Genomic DNA, 23,634 nt, shown 5'->3' on the forward strand with positions numbered 1-23,634 from the left:
AATGAAGAAACCGGTTTGTACATTTATTCTTTTAAGGGCTGATTTTTCAATCCTTGGTTAAAATTGAAAAATCAGCCCTAAATATTGTCATATAATTTGTGGATGTAGTATTATTATTATGTTATTGGATTTAGTATACCTGTATCAATGCCAGGTGTAAATCACTACATAGTATAAAACAAAGTCGCTTTCTCTGTCCTTATGTCTCTTTGTATGCTTAAATCTTTAAAACTATGCAATGATTTTGTTGCGGTTTTTTTTAATAGATAGAGTGATCGACATGTGAAAGCTTTGTTGATAACATTTAAAACTATACTTAAATTACCTAGATGACCTACGCAATTTTGTCTGCTTTCAAAATGAAATATTATTGCAAAATTTTTTCATAACATAGACAATTTTTTTTTGTACTTCCTACCTACCTCCTTTTTCACAATATTACTCCACACAGTAGGTTGCCTGGAAGAGATCACTCTTAAGTGATAAGGACGCCTTCTGTGCTTGTCTAGTTATAAGTTTTAATTTTAAGGATTTATTTGTATGCCAGCACAATAAAGTGTTAATAAATAAATAACAACACGCTGTTACTAATAGCAGCGCAGCATCTTGAGTTTAAAAAAGAAATTATATTCAAGACTTACGAATTAATATTAACAAATTATAATAACAACAGGTGAGGTGCCAGAAGTGACTGAAGACCAAGTGATGCTCGGAGCCAAACTCGACAAGAGGGTCAAGTTTGTTATCAGGTAAAGAATGTTTTTAATATTTTTACTTTAATAAATAGTTATTGTGCCCAAGAATTCAATACTATATATTACACATACAATTAGGAAGTCTTAACAATAATATATCATACATATTTAGCACAAATACTGTGCATAACGCGGCCCGTGACATTGAAGGTCACCTGTAGTGACTTACAAGTGAATGTTTCCATTGTAAAAAATATTCATTGTGAAATACGTTGTGTTAATGTGTGAAAATATAAGTGAATGTATTTGACAATCGTGTAGTGATATGAAAATGTGAATATGATCATTTGATAACTCAGCATTATCATGTAAGCAATTAAAATTAAAACAAAATAAAATCAATTTCTATAATTTTATAGAAATAATATATCGTCATGATTACATTTTAATGCTATAGCTAGTTTCTTCTTCTTTCCAAAAATATATCATACATAGCATATAATTATAGAACAATAGGGTAAATACAATTTACAAACTCGGTAGCCATAAAAAACTAGATTTTGTGAACTACCTCGACACTATCGGGATCGGTGCCGGCTATGAGCAGTACTCGGACTTATTTTTAAGGAAAATAATGTCAAGGTCACGTTCAGTGACACCGGTCCCTGCGGAGACTCGGCATACTGCTGCCAACCTGCTCTTGTGTGAGTAGGTACATAATACTGAATATTAACTAATAGAAATAGAAAGCGTTTTATTTGCCACCATGTAACTCTTAGTAATTAATACACAAAACAGAAAAAAAAAAAGATAGTAATGGAGGCAAAAAGGACTCCCCGTCAGCAAAGCAGCAACCATTATTTAAAATGTATTGCTGCACTGATTTTCAGAGGAGACCACGTGACTGTACAGATGCAATGATTCAGTATTAAATGATACATACTACTAGCTACTAGCTGCTCCGCGCGGTTTCACCCCCGTGGCTCCACCCCTGTTGGTCGTAGCGTGATGATATATAGCCTATAACCTTCTAGACTACAAGCCCGCATAGGAAAAAAATATGGGTCAAATGAACCACCAGGGGATGTCCCCTGGTGGTTTTCCCCTTGTCCCCATGATTTTTGTACGGCGTTGCGGAATAATGGATATACAATATAGCAGTATAGCAATAATATGACACAGATGCCGTACATGGTCAAATGACCAAATTTACCCCCGGTAACTCTCGGAAATTAAATAAAAATTCCGACTTGGTGGACCACCATTTTTGTACGGCACTGAGCGATTTCTTATTATTTTTAATGGATCTATCGATGGTTAAGAATGCCGTACAAAAATATATGACCAAAATTTACCGAGTCTACCTGTACTTTTCAATTCTCATCTGCACTCAGTTGGACAGCTTACAAGTGACGGCATAGTGATGATTCTTATTATTTTTTGCTCTTCTATCGTTCTAGATATGTCCCCTGGTGGTTCATTTGACCCATATTTTTTCCTATGCGGGCTTGTAGTCTATTCCTCGATAAATGGGCTATCTAACACCGAAATAATTTTTCAAATCGGACCAGTAGTTCCCGAGATTAGCGCGTTCAAACAAACAAACAAACAAACTCTTCAGCTTTATAATATTAGTATAGATTCAAATAGTATTAGGTATATTATGAAATAGCCACAATGGCTAGACTGTTTTTTTTTATTAAATCTGTATAAATGTTGTTTTAGCTCTGCCACCGCACCACCGCCTAATCAGGCCTTTGAGACGACAAGGACCCCTGGGGGCTCCATTCGAACCACTCCCAGGGGCTCTGTCAAAAGAAAATGTGTCGTCGAGGAGTCCATTCAGTAAGTGTAGTTTTTTTTATGCCACTATGTAACGGTGAGGGCACCTGATGGTAAGCGCCACGATCAACCATGGACAGGAGCAGTGCCAAACGGTAACTAAGTAATTACTATCGGAATAAATCCTGCGCCCGCCACACAGTAACTACACTAGCATATAGTGCCCTTTCGCCGAAACACAAAAGTGCTTAAAACACTTCTTTTTCACGGTAAAATAACTGGCACTGCGGTGGTACCTACCTAGACGAAAACCTACCATCGGTTTAAGTTAAAATATGTATCGATTACTGAATTATACTTTTTTTGTTATTAGTTTCACCTCAGTCGAGAGGACAGCCGCCTGCGGAATGGACGAGGAAGAGGGTGAGGATCAAGAGCATCTGGAGCATGTGAGGAAGTGGGTGTGTGAGTTGCCAGGTACTTCCGAGTGTATACCACCGTCGTCTGGTGTGCCGGATCCTGTGCCATCAACATCAGGCTCTACGGTTCCTGTGCACACTGGAATACAGGAAACCGAAGGCAGTGAGTTCGACTCGGATTTCGACGATGAATTCGATGTCGAGGAACTCATTGCTTCCGGCGGTATGACTCGGAACATCCCGGACGACGACGAATTAGATGATCGTGTTCGTAATGTGGTACAATCGGTGGAAAGGGCGATGGATGAAGCTGTCGACAACTTGGTTTACACGTCTACTGATTTCTGTTGGCGAGCAGACTTTCATAGCTTCTGTGGTGTGCCCGAAACCTTCTCAGGGCCAACCCCAGGGGCTATCAAAGACTACGATACGCCCTATGAAGCCTTTACAGACATCTGGAGTAGAGACATCATGGAGCTTATCTGTAAGGAAACCAATAGATATGCTAAGCAAGTTGTCGATGCTGAAACTGCAGCTGGCACTTTGAAAGCAACGTCTCGTTTACATCGTTGGGTTGACACCGATGTAGACGAGCTGTATTTGTTTTTTGCTATTTATATACTCATGGGGCTTGATCCGCGTACTTCTCAGCAGGAATATTGGCAGGTCAACAACTATCTGGAAATGCCAAAGTTCAGACAGTTGATGACATACAACCGCTTCATATTGCTAAGCAAATTTCTGCATTTTACGGACAATTCTGATGCGAGTCAGGATTTGCCGTTAAGTGGAGGAATACAGCTTTCGGCAAAGTTGCGGAAACTCGCACCAGTAATTTCCCATCTAAATTCAAAATTCGAGTCTTTGTACAATTTAAATCAAGATATAGCTATTGACGAGTCATTGACCTTATACAAGGGCCGCTTGTCCTGGGTTCAAGCTATAAGATCAAAGGCCGCGCGAATTGGTATTAAATCTTTTGAACTTTGCGAGTCTAAAACTGGATATATGTACAGGTTTGATATTTACACTGGGAAGAATTCTGAACGCAGCGATGTCGTGGCTCCTAGTGTTGATTTAGCTCGCAAGAGTACCCAAGTGGTATTCGATTTATTGAAAGGTCTCGATCGGAGAGGACACTGTGTTACGATGGATAATTATTATAATTGCCCATCGTTGGCACGGTACCTTAAAACATTGGGATTTGATTGTCTGGGGACATTGCGTCCTAATCGCAAACACGTACCAGAGGAGATTGCAAAGGTTCCGAAGAATGTGGCCAAGGGTACGATCGTGAGTCGTCACTCTGGTGACGTTTCATGCATTGCATGGAAAGACTCCAGAGTGGTAACTATGATCTCCACCTACCACACCGACGAAACCTATGTAGGTCGAACGGCTGGACGCGAGCTTGTAAAGCCCGTAGTTGTGAGAGATTACAACAAAACTATGGGAGGTGTTGATCTGAAAGATCAAAAACTCTCTATGTATTTGTTGGAACGAAAGAGATGTGTGAAATGGTACATGAAAATGTTTAAAAGGCTGCTGAACGTCAGTGTGCACAACGCGCTCATATTATTGTTGAGTTCTTTGGGTCGTCGAAATATGGCTTTGCTTACGCATCGTAAATTCCGCGAACAGCTCGCCTCAGCCCTCGTGACGGCTCATCGCCCCTCGTCACGAGAGATTGTAGTGCCTGTAGAGGAACATATGAGGCTAAGAAGGGATATTATCCACGTACCCGAATACCTCGCCTCTAATAAGAGAAAGCGTTGTCACATTTGTCTTCGCAATGGTACACGAAAGATGGTGCATTTGAAATGCGAAACCTGCGACGAGGCTATGTGCTTTGGGGATTGTTGGAAGGTTTGGCATACCGTCCAACAACTCCCAGGCAAAACTATCCACGTTCGAAAAGGGAGGCGTGATCGATAATGCATCATCTTTTTGTACTTGATTTGAATGGTTCCTAGGTTGTGTTTGCCATTATTCAATTTCCCTAAGATAATAATCTTTCCATAAATAGGACAATTGCTTGTTATGTAATGATGTAAATTCCAGATTTTACTCATAGCATTGGTTGACACTAGGCGGAATTCTTTGTCATACAGTATTCTGTTGCTGAGCAGTTAGCGGCGCCCTTTGAGTATATAAGTCTAAGCCTTTGTGTCTGTTGTGGCATTTGTTATCCTTTCTTTCAACCCCATTGTACAATATTACTACACGTTATCTAGTTCGCGGTATGTGTGCGCGTGTAAGAGATGATGGAATGATTGTTATTATATCCTAGATGTACATAATATTATTATAATAATGTAATACATATTGACTGTATGCATCGTCATGATTGTTTCATTAGATTGTGTATATATTTTGAGTTACTGTAACATCTATCAACATATATTTTATAGTTTGTATTGTAATTTTTTCTATTTTGTTCGTCAACTGACTAGATATTAGTGGATACTTTTGTGTTCAAAATGATGTTGAAATGAGAATGATGTCAAAATAAATCAGTATTTGTATAAACAACTTTGTGTTTCTGGTTTAATTTGAGTTTGTCCATAAAAAAATTATGTCTGTTAATTGTAATGTTCAAAATATTGTATGATTGTTTGTGTGAAATAACTACCTATTTTTTATAAATACCATTTTTCATATGTTTTAATTTCTCTAAATTGAATATTCTTCTTAATTGTCTCATACTGTGTAATGCAACCCAATATTAAGCTAAATGGTGCCTTGAAGTGACAGCACTGTTATAAGTTTAATTCTAATTAGGGTCGATTTTTCAATCCTTGGTTAAACCCCGTCCAATTAAGTATTACACGATAATATTAAAAGTTCACTTGCTAACTGTCAAATACGGACAATTATATTTGAAATGGTAGTTTAATACGTTATTCGACGAATAAGTTTTAACCAAAGATTGAAAAATCAGCCCTTAATTTTATTAAATGTAATTATTAATTCATAAATAATTTAAGGCGCTTGAGCATTATTTATAGACTAGCTACGCAAATTTCACGTGTACACATCGAATATTTTTATTCATTATCAAAAATAAATAGTTGTGCCTTAAATGTAAGACTTGAAGGCTAAATTTTGAAGCAATAGCGATAAGTTTCTCATTTAGTTTGCGGCTGCTCAAGTTATAGTTCCTACATTGAAATAGTTTGTTCATTTTCGTTCACATAATGAAAGGGACGTCTAATTACAATATTAACGTATTTATTATCTGTAATTTATTGTCTAAAATGTGAAAACAAACAAGAAAGGCACGTATCTAAATAATCTCGATACGGAGTAATCAAGAAAATGACTCGTTGTCGGTACATTTGGTATAAAGAAATATTGGTCCTTCGAGCCGGATACCGTAGAATATAAATTTGGCTTTGATATTTTTACGAGATTAATTTTTAATAATGTGATAATTTTATTACTTTTTAAATATTGGTCTCTTCTATATTTTACAAATGTTTAGTTCATAATTTCACAAAAAAATTGTTTCGAAGAATCTCTTCGTCTCAATGTCAAAAAGTCTCTTTCATTGTGTCAAATGCAAATGGATGATAACACCCTGACAATTTTGCTGTATTTTATCAAGTTTTGTGTAATTAATGAATAATATACGTAGATGTAGTTGTCCGTCCGTTGAAATTTATAGATTTAACGTTGGCATAGCTCACTTGTAACAACAATAATTTAACCAATATTATAAGGTGTGTAATTCAAGATTGTAAGAATATAATAATTTTGTCAATATATTTAAATGTCCGCCTGCGATTCATTGAAATTTATAGTACCTATTATAATAATAATGTACCGAATAACTCGTATCTTCCAAAATGGCATCCAAATTTGAATCCTCATATTTAACATGAAATCAACAATAATGAACAAAATTATTATATTCCACTAATTAAATCTAATTATTAAGAATCTATGAAAATTAATTATACCTTCTAAGTGTTTCTCGATTTCGTATTAAAGTGCCATGTTGTTGAATACTATTTAAATGAAAATTATCCCATCTTGTAATGTAGTAAACAATTTTAAATCTAGTAAATTGTTATCTAATATCTAACGGTAGGTTTAAACGGACAGACTTAGAACACTTTTTATTTTCAGTAAATAAATGGAATTGAGGTTATCTTTTACTTGTGTAGCTTGAATGGTAGATTTCTTTTTACAAAATAAACAGAAAAATTAAGTTATTTCTAACAAGACATCAAAAGGAATGAAAGAGTTGCAAATTACATATAATAAATCTTGGTTATTTTAGAGCCATAAGAATTGTTTATGTTAAAAAGAGCCGATCATTTTGTTATGTTGCTGAAATTGGTTTTATTGAGACAATATTTTTATGTTTAAGCGCTAACAAATGTTTCGGATACTTCACTAATATTATAGTTTGTACAATATTTTGGTTCCTTACATATTATCATAGTGGTTTTTGGTTTATCTATATATATATATATATATTTGTTTTGTTTTTTTATTTATTTATTTTTCTTATCATTTTTTTGTTAGGGAATAAATGATAGGTAATAGACACATTAAATTTGGATTACTGAATGCTTGCTCTCTCGGCTCTAACCAGGATGAATTCTTAGTAGCTATGGCTCAATATTCGGTTGACATCATGGCCATTAATGAAACGTGGCTACGGCCAGGAGAGGATGGTCGTGCGCCTACAGTCCCCGGATATAAATTGAAACATGTGCCTCGCCCAGTTCATATCCGTGGTGGAAGAGGGGGAGGTGTTGCTTTTTATGTGAAATGCGGTGTTAATGTGCGAGTTCTTGCTCATCCTGCACACCGAGATGTTGAACAATTATGGTTGTCACTTAATCTTAACAGCACTAAAACGATAATCGGTACCGCTTATAGACCGCCTTGGTTAAATTTGGACGTTTTTATTGATGGTTTAACAGATAGCATTACCTCTTTAGCACCCTATGATAAAATAATTCTACTTGGAGATTTTAATGTTAATATGTTAAACGAAGAGAACATTAATACAAAAAAGCTTAAGGATTTTCTCAATAATTTTACTTTAAATCAAGTTGTTTGTTCACCTACCCATTTTAAAGGCGACAGTAGTTCATTAATAGATGTAATTTGTACGGATGTTGATTGTAAAAACGTAACTGTTGATCATATTTCAGAACTTGGCCATCATTCCTTTATTACATTTGAAACTGTATTTAAAAAACAAAAGATAAAGCCTAAAACAATCACTTTTCGACCCATTAAAAACATATCATTTGACTCCTTCTCAAAGGACCTTGAACTAATTCCATGGTATAACATAATTAATAATTGTTCTGATGTTAATGCAAAAGTACATTTACTACAAACATACATTACAACGCTTTTTGATGTTCACGCCCCCTTGAAGGTCAAAAAATTTAAATCACCCCCTACACCTTGGATTACTGATAACGTAAAATTGTTAATTCAGAATAAGAAATAACGCTAAAAATAAATTCCGCAAATCTAAATCTGATATTGACAAGAAATATTATTTGGATCTAAAACATCAAGCCAATGTTGTATTGCAAAACGATAAAACGGCATATTTTCAGAAACATATAAATGATAACATAAATAATGCTAAGTCTTTGTGGAAAAACCTGAAATCCCAAGTATTACCGTCTCATGCTAGTAGCTGTATCCCAGATTGTTTTGATAACCCTGATAAATTAAATGAAGATTTTTTAAAAGTACCAGGCTCCATTGACGATAGTGCTTGTGCTTCACAATTTAATTTCTATAAGGATAATAAATATAGTGTAGCTGAATTTAAAATAAAACCAGTAAGTGAGGATACAGTAATTAAAATTATTAACAATATTAAAACAAACGCTCAAGGAATAGATAACATAAATATAGACATGATTAAACTAACTTTACCAAATTCACTCAAAGCCATTACTGATATAGTGAATACTTCCATAACTTCTGGTATATTCCCTGAGTTATGGCGTCGTGCGGTAGTTCGACCTATCCCTAAATCATCTAATCCAACAAGTTCAAAGGATTTGAGACCCATCAGTATCTTACCGTGTCTCTCAAAGGTTTTGGAACGAGTAATATACACACAAGCACTCGAGTTCATAAATAATCATCGTATCCTTCCAGAATTTCAATCGGGTTTTCGAAAAGGGCATGGAACAGCTACTGCTCTGAGTGATGTAGTAGGTAACATATTGGAAGCCCGTGATGAGGGGGAAGGTACGATGCTTGTTCTACTAGATTATACGCGGGCGTTTGATGCAATTAACATAAACTTGCTCTTATCAAAATTGGGGTACTATGGCTTTTCGGGTAACTCTCACAAGTGGTTCAAAAGCTATTTATCTATGAGATCACAGATTGTTGAGATACGTACTGAAAATGGATCATTGCTAAAATCCTCCCCGCGAGCTATTTTTAGAGGTGTGCCACAGGGATCCATTTTAGGACCCCTGCTCTACATCCTCTACAGTGCTGACATAACCAAGTGTTTCCGTTACTGTAGATATCATATGTACGCGGATGATATCCAGCTTTATATATCTTGTAAGCCAAGTTGCACACCGTTAGCTGTACAAAAATTAAACGAAGAGTTACAGAGGATTGTAGAATGGTCTGAGGAAAATTCTCTTATGTTGAACCCTCTGAAGTCTAAATATATTATTCTTGGAAGTAGGAAACAAGTAAAATCAATCATTAATGCTAAACCTCAAATTATTATTAACAATAGTGTAATTGAAAGTGTCAAAGTCGCATGCAACTTAGGTCTTACAATTGACCCACAGCTCCGGTTCGAAATTCATTTAAATAATGTTGTGAGAAACTGTTTCTATAGACTAAAAATATTATATTCGTTTCGAAATTTTATATCCATATCACTCCGTAAAAAATTAGTTGATAGCTTAATCCTTTCCAAACTAAATTATTGTGATGTAGTTTATGGTCCATGCTTGTTGGTCAGAACGGAGCGAATGATTCAGAGAGTTCAAAACGCATGTGCACGATACTGCTTTGGAATACCTAAAAGAAGTCACATAACACCATATCTTAATAAAAATAATATTTTAAAAATGGCTGCAAGAAGGAGATTGCATCTGGCTAATATGATGTTTTCTATAATCAAAACGGAATCACCAAAATATCTTTATGATAAGATTGGATGGAGAGAGCAATCAAATATGTATCCTACAAGAACAACAACGAATCCTCTTATAGTTCCTAAGTATCGTACAAGCGCTTTTCGAGGTAGTTACAAATGGGCAGCAACCCATTGTTGGAATGATTTACCTCCTCCTATTCGGAATAAGAAATCAAAATTCTCATTTAATAAACATCTAACAGCGTACCTTTTAATCAAACAGAAAAATGTTTAAACATTTCATTGCTCGTTTGTAATCCTACGCACTTGTCTGGTTTTGGCATGTATTGTATTTATTGATATAATTGTTCACTTAACAAAATATACATTGTTTATTTATATGTACTACTATTTATTATATATATTATATTTATATTTATATTATATTTATATATTATATTTATATTAATTATTTATTTATTACCTATATTGAATATTAACATTAAGTAAATCTTTTTATAATTAGATATATAAATAAGGTGTCGCTGAAAATCAGCTCTGCAGTGAAAGTCTATGCTTTCACTGTAAAATGCTGAGCGGCATTCCTTTTAGCTAGTAGGTTTTAGTAATTAGTTTGCAAGTACATAGATTGTTAATTTTTAATGTACCTGGCCTGCTTGCTAATAAAGATTTTATTATTATTATTATTATTTTTATAAATGTATCGCGCTGAGTCATTATTGCTTCTATAATGACTACAAAACACTATGGAAACATAAAAACTTGCTGTAGAATTAAAATTATTACCACAGTTGACAGATATACACTACGTACATACAGTTAGGAAACTAAGCCCCCCCCATGAAATTATGACGTATAGCTATAGGGCTGTTACTTTTTGATATTTAACCGACTTGAAAAATAAAGGAGAAGGTTATCAATTCGGCCTGTATATTTCTGTTTGCTTTTTTTCACAGTTGATTTTGTGGTAATTTGGAGATTAAAACCCGTTAAAATACAAAAATGGTGTAGCCTAAATATGAATTTACAAGAAGAAACAATCCGAATCAATACAGCTTGTAAAAGTAAATACGTTTTTATCAGTGCTATATTTCGAAATCTAGTTTTGTTATGGACGCCGAAGGCTATTTAATGTACCTAAATTATTTATAATGCTTGATATTTGTATTATACATATATTCAATAATTATTTTAAACCAGAATTTACAATACTTGTATGTAGGTATACCTACTAAATTATTTTTAAAACGATAAATTAAATTAAATTAAAAAACACAAAATATGCAAAAATAAATTAAAATTATTATTATACGAGCATAGAACCTCTACCTACCTTTTTGTTTTAGGAAGAAAAAGAAAATAGTTTGACAGGCTTAGTGCTTGACAAAGTGGAGACGCCACGTATCGATAAAAATACAATAATAATTATATCTATCTTTTTCTTCCCTAATATTTACGTAATTATGCACATAAATTTAAACAAGATTTTTTTAAGGTTTCCTTTTTTATATTTTCGTGCTCTTCTAGATTGCGTAAAAAATAGATGCGATCTTTAAACAGACTGGACTGGAATATGTACTATTTGTAGCTATCATTTTGATAGAAAATATGTCAACATAATATAAAACTCATACTGCCATATCTATAGAAATTAAAAAATAGTCTCTTTTTAACTTGGAGTCAGATATGGTATTTACAAATATATTTATTGAAAGGGCTACAAACTGAAACAATCGATATTTATTTAATGTGAATTGACATCACTTTAAACTTTTTTCCATACTATATTCAAAATCTGTGGATGTGTCACCCGCTACTATCGATCCCCCTAAATACCCTTGTAAACACGCTTGATGGGGGGGGAGCCATTTCGAACATTTTGTATGAAGTTTCCTTACTGTATGTATCTGTATATTGTGTTATTACGCTCCTTATTCAGGCAGTTGTTAAAAAAAAATTTGACAAGTTCAATGAAACGGAGTAATAACCAAGATGGAATAAATATATGCTAGTACTTTTGGGACTAAATATATGGAAAATACCTGAAAAAAAATTATAATATCACGGTCAAATTTAGGTAAGTACACCTTGCATTACAACAGGTAGTATATACCCAGATTATTTTGATATGCTTTCTTCTGAAAGTATTGATGTTCTATAGATTAGGTGTAAATATAGAATAACTTAGATTACTTGACAATGCGCCAGTGAAATGACGTTTTTCACGAGGATAGTTTTAATATTGAATGAGCCTCATTTATGAGTTATCGATGTTTAACGATTGTCTAATTATTATATACTTAACTCATTGGAAGTTTAGTATGGTCTAAGACTAAAAATATGTTTAAAAATGTTATCTCGTTTTGGTCACGTTACAAGTTATATTGAATAAGGTCTATTTGGGACTCATAAAAAAAGATTATACGGAAATTAAATTTAAAAGTGCGATTTGTGCAAAAATGTTCAGAATAAGGATGTTTTGATTATTTAAAATTATAACTGCTAAGTGCTTATTAACCAGAATAACTAGTACCTAATTATTCTGGCGAAAGAATGTCTTTATAAATGTTTATTATGAGATATACGGCCGAATACTGAAACGCCACTCAAATCTCAAACTCATCTAATTGCACCTTAAAGTTAAGCATCCCGTAAATTTAACTGCTATACACAAACGCCACTCAAGCAATTTGAAACCGTGATTAGGCAAGCAGTCCTCAAATGTTTACATAATGGCAACATCCTGCTAGAAAAATTGTAATCAGCAGGTTCTCTATTACAAAATAATTTAGGTCACGTCTTGTATTCGTTTTACGCAGTCTTGTTTGATTGAATATTTTCTATATCTATAAATTATTTGAAATGTATCAGCATAATGTAATTATGGTTTGAATTACTATTCAAATTATATGTCTTTTACGTAAAAATAAGTTAAATATTTATTTAAGACGTCTTAAAAAAAGAAAATTTTCTGGATACGTTTGACGTAGATTGGAACGTCAAGTGTCATTTCATCGTCAAGTGTAATGACATTGTTACGCGCGATAATTTAAACATTTCATTAGTGGAGTGAATTTCATTTGACCATTATTTTATTATTAAAATCCTAATAACTGATTCACGATGGAGGATAAGAAGAAACGTGGATCTAATTATACACCTGCTGAGAAAGATATGCTCTTGGAAGTGATAAAAAAGTAAGTACTTACCCACATGAACAATAAAATACTATATTATTCTTTACGTAGCATGAAATACTTTGCTCATATGCACCCCTATAACATACAGAGCCAGGGCAACTGTTGTCTGTAACTAGTGATAATGAATGTGTAACCCTTGTGACCACTTATCATCTGAAAATCTCAACTTATAAATAGTTTTTTACAAGTACTTTTTAGGGTACTGTGCCTAAAAGGTAAAACGGAACCCTATTCATGAGACTTCGCTGTCTGTCCGTCCGTTCGTTCGTCTGTCACCAGGATGTATCTCATGAACCGTAATAGCTAGATAGTTGAAATTTTCAGAGATAATGTATTTCTGTTGCCGCTATAACAACAAATACTAAACACCAGCATAAAATAATTATTTAAGGGGGCTCCTATACAACAAACATGCATTTTGCTTGTTTTTGTAGATGCTAGAAAAAAACCGGGCACAGTTTTTTTTCTACAAGGACCAATACAATGAGCATTCACACATACTCAATAATTTACAATCAATCAATTCATTTATTTCAAACATAGTCCATAGGTACATTATAGCAGAATTAAAATTAAAATGAAATAAAACATAGAAATTAAACATTTAATTAAATACAAAATATTACACAAACAACATCAGACAAACACAATATATATATATAATGTAAAAAATACAGATACCAAGTTTAATTTTTCACTCTCCATGTTAATAATTATATCAATTTTCTTTCAGATATCAAAATATAATTGAGAACAAAGAGACCAACGCTCACATGATACTGAAGAAGCGAGAGGCTTGGGAAACAGTATGCCAGCAGTATAATACGGTTGCTGTGAGCGGCTCCAGAACCTGGCAACAGCTCCGTCACCTCTATGAGAACCTCAAACAGAGGTCTAAAAAGAACATAGCTAAAGCAAATGTAGGCTTGATTTTATAAGGTATCTATTTTATCATATAACATACCTAAATATTAATTTATTTTTATTATATTTTTTAAGCGGCTTCAGTACTATGAGACCACTGGCACTGACAGCATGAGAGATGTGAAAACAAAGGCATCATTAGATAAGGTTTGTTTAAATTAAATATTTGTAAAGAAGTAGAACCTTACTGAATATTTCCTCATAATATTATCTTTATTTTTATAGAAAGAAATTTATCGTACTGGTGGTGGAGCATACAAAAGTGTATTGACAGAACAAGATGCACAAATTCTAGCCATGGTTGCTCCTCAAATTCAACCATTACCTAATCCCTATGATGATGCTGCAGCATATTTTGGTTTGTGGAATATCTGCTTTAAAATCATTATTGAAATAAATTTTGTTTCTGCAAAATAATAATTATGTTCCTTTTTAATTTATAGGAGATACAGAACCAGAAGTAACAATAGAAAGTTGTACAAAAAAAACTGATAGCGGAATTAAATCCTCTTCTGAAGTAGAAATAATCCACATCTTGGGTAAATGTAGTTTCTATTAATTTTTTTTTATGGATTGTATATGTATAAGTACTATAAGTACATATTTTATTTTAGATGACCAATACATAACCATGGCAAACAAGAATACAGCAGAAAATAACAAACCTTGTACAGTTACATCAATAAATACAGCTGGTAATATTTTTTTTGTTATTGTATAAGTTAAATGTTAAATTTGATATAATATTGAAACTAAGTATAATTTTAGCTATGTGAAGGCAGTTCATTAACTTGTAATTATTTTGATAGATGACCAACAAGCTGCGACAATCATCATACCCCAAGAAAAAAGCCCAAAAATCCAAACATCATCCTCAGCTGGTAATTATCTAATTAATTGTTCTTTGTATATTATTATTTCTATTCTTTGTATATATTAGTATTAGTGGTATAAGATTTTCAATAATTTTGCGCTACATTTTTCAGGACAATTGAAGATATTGAAACCTACACATACTACAGTGAAGCAGCAATATTTTCGGACAAAACTTAGAAATGCCAAATTAGAAACCAAACACCTCATGAACAAGAGCAAAATGAAAATGAATCTGTACAAAATAAAAATGCAGTTTTGGAAATTGAGACTACAGAAACTAAAATCTAAATCTTAATAAACCTATAATTAAGTGGAAAAATGTGTATTTATTAAATTGGTCCTTACTATGAAGTTTTGATTGGTCTCAAGCCCTATAGGTTGTTGTACCATAAATTCCTCCTCAACATAGGGTAAGGAAATATCCTCGTCCCAAAGTTCATCCGATCGTGATATGGCTATATTATGAAGCACTGCACATGCTACAATGACCGGTGGGATATTTTTTATTTTTAGGCCCATGCCTTTTTGAAGGCAAGGAAATCTTCTTTTCAGCACACCGAAGAGCCTCTCCACAGGATTTCTGGTGCTTATTTGGGACCGATTGTAAGCTTCTTCAGCAGCTGTCCTTGTATTTATTAATGGGGTAAGTAAATAAGGACGACATGGATAACCACTGTCCCCAAGAATAATACCTGTCCCAAAGTCCCCACGCTCTAATTGGGCACACAGTGGTGAATCGTTAAATATGGTACTATCATGCACAGAACCTGGCCATCTAGCAATAATATTCCTTATGCGCAGTCTTGCATCGCACACCATTTGCACATTTAAAGAAAAATAGCCTTTTCTGTTCCGATAAATTTCAGATTGGGCCCCTCCTGAAAATAAATTATAGTTGTATTATGTGACAATAAAGCTATGTATAGTACTGTTAATGGTAATGTTACACAGACTTATCTGCCGTGTAATATTAGCATTTAATCAAACATAAAATTTGGGGATATGATTAACAGTGAAGTTGGCAAGCACATACCTGGAGAATTAATTTTGATATGAGTGCAGTCAACAGCTCCCACAACTCGAGGAAATCCTGCTATTGCAAAGAACTCATTGGCCACAACTGGAAACTCTTCATGTGTTGGCATATTTATAAATCTTGACTTCAAGCTGGCTATTTTGGCCGTCACTCTATGCACTATTCTATGGACCGTTGGTTGTTCAACCTCAAAGATATCGCCTATTACCCGTTGATAGCTGCCTGTTGCATAATAACGGAGAGCTATGAGAATTTGGTCCACTGGCTGTATGGCTCGGTTTCTTTTTGTTAACGGCTTGATGGTACTACCGAAAACAGAGTCCAAATATAAAACTGTTTCTTTCGAGAGGCGAAACCGTGAAACAAACTCCATGTCGTGGTACTTTTCAAAAGCGTTTAACTTTTCTTCATTTCGACGGCTTACGCTTGGTCTTTCGTGATCCGAAAGCGAAGATAATGACGATAAAGACATTTTATCACTTTTCTACACGAGGAATCCAAGTTTTAATAGATTTATTTTGATTTGAGGGACCTTGCGACCGTTCTCAAATCTAAGGGCTGCTCAAATCAGTTTGACAGTTCATTTGACAGTTAAATAGTCTTGAGTAGCGTTCCTGTATACGACTTTTAAACTAAGTGGACTTTGAGCACAACTTAATTTAATGTGCACTTAAATTTGAGATATACTTAAAATTGACTTTTGAGAATACGAAAACAAAGTTCAAGAGCTGCTCAAACGTTTAAGCAGCCCTTAAATATTTGAGTGGCGTTTCAGTATTCGGCCGATAGTTTTCCAATAAATATTTTTACGTTTCCAATTTTTTTTATATACATATTTATGTGTGAAACGTTATCCGAGTGAAAAACGTATCGATTTTTGCATAGTATAATTTGTGTATGACTTCCGTGAGAAATAATTCGTCTATTTCTTTGGTATATTATACTTTATCATGGATCTTTAATTGGTTTCTCTCAAAGGAAACGTATCCCAACAATAACGTGCCACTGTTTCATATATTATGAAATATGAATTAAAGTTTTATATTCTATTAAAATAATTCAGATCATAGTACATTACCTACATGTCTTAGATTACATTGGTCACTAAGTACATCATTACATTATTTTTAAGCTTAATTTGCTATGAACTAGGCCACGGTACTAAAGCGGGTAATTAAGCAATTTAAACAATTGCGTCGTAAAACATTTATGAAATGCAAGCAAAATATAACGGTTAATAACTAACCAAAGATTGGACTGTAAACTTTTTTTATTGTCTATGGTCGCTGGTAAAAAGGCGCTAAACTGCTAACGCTAAATGATCTTTTAGTGCCCACAATGTTTTATTTTGGTCAATTTTTTCTTCATAGTCGTTCCTTTTAACATGACAAATAATTTTAAGTTACAGTTTCATATAACATGCATTTTTTTAAAGTATGACATGCTCATTGTATTTTAACAATTAGTTTTGTTATCTGATTATAGATATTTAGTTTGCATTTACTACTTTGTAATGTTGTGAAAACGGTTTTTAACTAAAAGCATGAAGTTGAATTGTTTAATTTATGGACGTTTGTTTTAGCTTCTAGATGAAAGTTCTTTTTTTTATTATGTTTACTTTAGTAGATATTCTACATTGAGTTTAACGTGTAAGAGTTGCTGGTTGAAGTGCTAACAATGAACGACTGAATGGTTTCTTATTTAATGTAAACTAAAAAATATATCGGCAATAGAAGTTTTGAAAAGAATAAAAATGTATGTAAACAGTTTTCAACACGCAGTTTTATTTTTCCTCTTGACTTATTATATCATCATAGAATTTTAATTTAATAAATGCATCTGAAAAGTATTTTTTAGACATACACAGACAACAAAGCCTGGCCATTTTTTAAATTAATAAAAATAGCATCCCTTCGTACAATAGTTGGCACGTAACGTGGAGTGTCATGCGGAGTGAATTACTGTGCATGGCTTCTGTCGCGTGCCCGTAATAAAATTATTACTCAGATATGTACCTTAATTTTTATTCTACACAACTTCTACACGGTCAGCGCTTTAATAAGGTCAGCGCTAAAGAAATTTGTCGCCAGACATACCTTATATCATCCCCTTTATCATTAACTACGCTTGTAGCTCTCCGTAAAGTATTAGCAAAATCGGTCGAGCCATTTTGCAGATAAATAGTGCAAACGAATATTTTTTTAATTTATTGTCATGTGCATACTTAGTAAAATTTTATCTATTTTTGATTGTAATGTGCTTAGTAATCTAATGCGCTGATTACACCTAACGAGTACAGTGGCGAGTCCGAGTCAGTAAATACGCTCTCGGCCGAGACAGTTGCCGAACCGAGTGGGTGTTTAGTGTTTACACGTATTTCACTAGTGGCGAGTCAGTTCAGTTTTGATCACGACGCGGACGTCTGCAATGGATCGAAAAAAAAAAGAATTTAAACGGGTTTTAAATCGGCTGTTACCAGATATTATTAACGAATTGTGGGATTTATTAGAAATAATAAATAAAAATAATAATTCTTTGAAAAATACAATGACGAAACGAACGAGTGGCGAGTGGCCGAGTGACAAGACGAGTGCGTGTTTATACCTGCCGAGCGGGATAGCGAGTAGGTACTCGGCCGAGTAAACAAATTGGGATTCTAGTGACTGTCTCGCCGCTCTTCTCGGCCGAGTACTCGGCCGAGCACTCGTTGAAGTGTTTATACCAACCGAGCACTCGGCCGAGGACACTGACTCGCCACTGTACTCGTTAGGTGTAATCGCCGCATAATCTCTGCAATCTCTTTAACCTTTTGACCGCCAGAGCAAAAACGCATCGCCGTGCCCTCCACGCCAAGCCACAAATTCAATGAGATAACCTTGAAAATCGTAGGGAGTCCAAAATGTTATCGATAAACATAATAATTCACGTCTGAATATTTGAATAAACAGCTTATAACACAAAAATAATATTTATTTAACCTCATCTCCTACTGTAAAAACTTAAGACCACATTTATAGCAACTATCAACAAAAAAAATCAACCTTTTGAGATACAATAATACATATAAAATTGCAGCAAGTTACAGCACTATTCTCTATCAGTTACGCCCCATTGGCATGTATATGCGCTGATTACACCTAACGAGTACAGTGGCGAGTCAGTAAATACGCTCTCGGCCGAGACAGTTGCCGAACCGAGTGGGTGTTTACACGTATTTCACTAGTGGCGAGTCAGTTCAGTTTTGATCACGACGCGGACGTCTGCAATGGATCGAAAAAAAAAAGAATTTAAACGGGTTTTAAATCGGCTGTTACCAGATATTATTAACGAATTGTGGGATTTATTAGAAATAATAAATAAAAATAATAATTCTTTGAAAAATACAATGACAAAACGAACGAGTGGCGAGTGGCCGAGTGACGCGACGAGTGCGTGTTTGTACCTGCCGAGCGGGATAGCGAGTGGGTACTCGGCCGAGTAAACAAATTGGGATTCTAGTGACTGTCTCGCCGCTCTTCTCGGCCGAGTACTCGGCCGAGCACTCGTTGAAGTGTTTATACCAACCGAGCACTCGGCCGAGGACACTGACTCGCCACTGTACTCGTTAGTTGTAATCGCCGCAATACATGCCAATGGCGCGGGCAACCATCCTTTTTTTATAATCTCTCGCTTCTGATTAGGGATGTGTAGCTGTATATTATTATAACTTATCGAGTTTATTTATTAAGTTTATATGAACTATAGGTATTATTGTGGAGTGTTTATTTGTAAATATCAAAACAACTATTACCTTTAAATAAAGGGAATTGCATTAAAACTACATATTTATTTTCCAATCATTTAGTTTAATACTTGAGTTATTACAAATACTAATTATATGTAGGTACCTATTTAGGTCAATTACCATATTTTGATATGACATAGCGACAATTTGTATCATAAGAATATTCTAATAAAGGCACTGATTAGACTTATTACTTATTAGGTAATAAAAACTCTTCACTTGCCATTTTTGTGATTATAATATTGGTAGATACCTACTCGATAAAATATTTTTACAACTTTCCGCACTTAACAACACGGCACGCGCTTACGACGTCACCAGTCCGACATCTATTCATGTCAATGGCGCAGAAGGGATTGCATATCGATACTGCGCTAGGGATGCGCATGATTGGCGAAAAGGAAAATATTCAAATCAACAATATCCACAATATAGACAATATGGTATTATACCAAAGAATGTAGTATTTACCTTTTTTCTCAGTGACTAAGCTTATATATTTTTTTTGTAGTTATTACAAAAATTAAGCGAATTAGAGTAATTTCGCTGAAATTTTAATGAAGTTACTTGAATATTACACTACATCACTAGTAGACACGTATACATGTCATTGGCGCGAGAGAACATGCTTTTTTAGCCATTAATTAAGTTATTTTTTGTCATCAAATATTTGAATAACTACTTGGCAATTTTGTTTACTGTGTACAATTATGTAATAACTGGGGATTCACTTCATAAACTGTATAAATAAAACACGTAAAAGTAAAGGTTTAATATGTTTATTTTGTATTTATCTATGATCTGTTTCTTGGCATGTACAGACCGTTCACAGTTATTTTACCTCTGACAGATGACGTTTTATCATTTCTATTTGGGTTCATATGTTGGTTTTTTTATATATTAACTAGTAATATACTTCTTCCACTACTCTGAATCCTTTTCGGCATGATTGCAGAGAAGATAATCACACACAATATAAAAAAAAACCAACAGAGAAATGATAAAACGACATCTGTCAGAGGTAAAATAACTGTGAACGGTCTGTATAGGTGTCGTTGGCGCACAGGGCACGATTGCGCATGACATCTATAGATGTCATTGGCGTTCAAAAGGTTAACGAAGAGTTTTTTGCTATCATTTATAATTTCTAAGAATTAGGTCACTTGCTAGAGTATTAGTGCGATGCGAACGCCTTATAAACCTAATGGATTCAAGCTAAAATTTTCTATGCCTATTTTCGAAAAAATAATATTGTTTGCATTGGTTATTTTTTTTTTATTTAAAAAAAGAAGAAGGTACATATGATGTACATATATATCCTTCTATTGTATATTATATGCAAAACAAAATTTATGTTTTTAGTAGGTACATTTTTCTTTTTGTCCCAAAACCTTTTTTTAACGTAATATCACACCCCGGACACTCCATACAAAATGATCGTTTTGACAGTCACACTGTAGAGACTGCAAATGTGTGTGTTAACGCTTTATGGTTGGCACATTTGTGACTAGCGTAAAAAAATAATTCGCGTTTTTCTGATGAAATACATCTGTAAACAGCACAATATCTAACCATTTTCTACGAAAAACGATAATCACAAATCCAAAATAATAAAATTACTTTAAGTCAATTTGATTAATGTTGTCAATCTTCGTTGCGTATCGTCCTTGCAGAAAAATATGGCCCATTTTATGTCTGATCGCGCGGGGGTGAGGTAAGTTTAATTTTGGCGGGAGGCGGAGAGTGTCCGTTCTGTAGCGTTTAGCTACTATTATGTATTCTGTGGTAATATTACATCATTACATCACTATTTTAAGGAACAAGTTACGATTGATAGTCTGTGGTAAAATCTACTACTTCTCCTCACTAAGTGACTGGCCGCCATATTGAAGTTAACTTGGCGGCCTTGGCGCTATTCTATTCGCACGTCGTCGTCGCTTTAATTCGCGAGTTATGCTATTTTTGTTGTGTAATTGTGTGTTATTGCGTTAAATTGTGTAAAATTGACTAATTTAAGTGAAATAGATAAGAACTGTTTTAAACATGGATCCCGCTAAAATGAAAGTGGTCGATCTACGATCGGAGCTTGGTGCCCTCGGATTAGACACTAAGGGCAACAAGCCGGCTTTAGTGGAAAGGTTAAAAAAGGCGCTTGAAGCTAAATCAGGAAAAAGTAAGCATTAAATTTTATATTAATCGTAATAATAATGCAATGTTTTGATTTTAAATTATACTATAAATCAATCTGAGCACGTGTAAAATGACGCCGCCTCCATGTTTTAAAAGTGGTTACGCTTCCCAAAACCTGTCAAAATTATAAACGTAGGTAACCCATTTGAAAATTAAGCGGGTATTTTGATGTTGAATTTAAATAATAAAACATGACACTGAGGAAATGATTAAGATCTAATATAATATAATATCAATTTTAAATTTGATTACTTGTAATATGTTTTACTTGTTGTTTAGAAAATCTATTGTTTGTTTACTCATGTATAATCAGATAACTGATTTTCTATAGGTATTTACAATTTTATGCAAAACACATTTCGCTGTCTGAAAATAGCTTGCTATTAGTATTCATATCAAGATATAAATATAAATTTATATGGAACTATTTGATCAATGCTAGGCTTTGTATAACTAATGAGATTAGTGTTAAAAAATGAAACATAATAGCTGAATTGCACGAAAATAAACAGTAGCCAATTGTTTTAAATTGAGCACAATAATAGAAATCCTTATCAGAAGTTTGCAATAAAGTTGAACGGTTTTTGATAACACTAGCTGTGTAGCGTGAAATAGTTTGGTCATACTTAATGAGTTTTTCTTGTAGTGTTTGGTTTTCTTGTATGTTTGTGAGTATAACATATAAAATTATATTTATTAACTGATTGATAGTATACTAAAACATTTTTAATACGGGTATTTTAAGCAGATTGATGTTAATTACCTCAATCTTTATAAAAATTACAAATTTTATAAGTACTTAAAGTAGTTCACAGTTTTTACAAGCTTGAGAAAGATAAAATATGTGTGATTTTTGTTTAATTAGCCAGATAATTAACGATATAGACATAGCATAGCAAGGATATTCACATGAATTGATACAATTTGAGATATTTATATGTATTTTTTTTTGTGTGGTGTTTCTTAATGTTAGCCAGAAGGGCTTCTACATTTTAATGCGGACGCGGGGGTGAACTGAAGGTTCACCCTGGTAGCGACATGCGCAAGGGCATCCCCTTGACGGGGATCTCGAACCTCGGCTTGAGCTGTTGCTTGAGTGGAGGAGGCCAGAAGGGCCCTAATTGGACGGGATTTATATGTATGTTATTATTCCAGACCTTCCGGACACATCAATTCTAGATACTTCAACAGAGGATGCTGACGAGCCTCCCACTCCTCGCAAACCAGCCCCAAGAACTACTAGAAGAACATCATCATCAAGACTGGCTGCTACACCTATTAAAGTAATAATTAAAACTTGACTTTGAATGCAGTTATTTTGCTTATGACACAAGTTGAATTGTTGTTGTAGCCCCTTTTAATCAGGATATTAAAAACAACTATAACTGTGGTGAATATATGAAAATACTTATATATTTTTTATTGTTAAAATTATAATATGAAATATAACTGTCATTATACACAGTTATACATGTAAATGTTAATGTAAAACACACAATATACATTATACATAGAGTCAGTCTCGACATACCGTTATTTTACCCATTAATAGGTATTAAAATTGCATTTGATATGCAATAATTGCATGATAATGATTTAATAAAATGA

The 23,634-nt window shown here is 33.9% G+C and overlaps 2 protein-coding genes across 4 annotated transcripts in view; both read left to right on the top strand.

Annotated features, from left to right (window-relative positions):
* The first annotated feature begins 13,089 nt into the window (after positions 1-13,089).
* On the top strand, positions 13,090-14,159 carry LOC149896863 (myb/SANT-like DNA-binding domain-containing protein 3). The gene is made up of 2 exons (XM_090117245.1): positions 13,090-13,213; positions 13,950-14,159. Exons 1-2 carry the CDS (start codon positions 13,140-13,142, stop codon positions 14,152-14,154), a joined length of 279 nt encoding a protein of 92 aa, XP_089973371.1. The 5' UTR covers positions 13,090-13,139; the 3' UTR covers positions 14,155-14,159.
* Positions 14,160-21,720: 7,561 nt separating this feature from the next.
* LOC149896864 (uncharacterized) overlaps positions 21,721-23,634 on the top strand; it is a 28,134-nt gene continuing 26,220 nt past the window's right edge. For all 3 annotated transcript variants that reach the window (XM_090117358.1, XM_090117359.1, XM_090117360.1), the window contains exons 1-2: positions 21,721-22,009; positions 23,182-23,309. In XM_090117358.1, the coding sequence (XP_089973484.1) occupies positions 21,880-22,009; positions 23,182-23,309 (258 nt within the window). In that variant the 5' untranslated portion in view covers positions 21,721-21,879. The remainder of the gene's footprint in view (positions 22,010-23,181; positions 23,310-23,634) is intronic.

This window comes from Colias eurytheme, chromosome 27 (assembly GCF_061535395.1).
Source record: "Colias eurytheme isolate Ceu_HAF_F1 chromosome 27, ilColEury1 Martin Lab GWU primary, whole genome shotgun sequence".
In the NCBI taxonomy this organism is placed as follows: domain Eukaryota; kingdom Metazoa; phylum Arthropoda; class Insecta; order Lepidoptera; family Pieridae; genus Colias; species Colias eurytheme.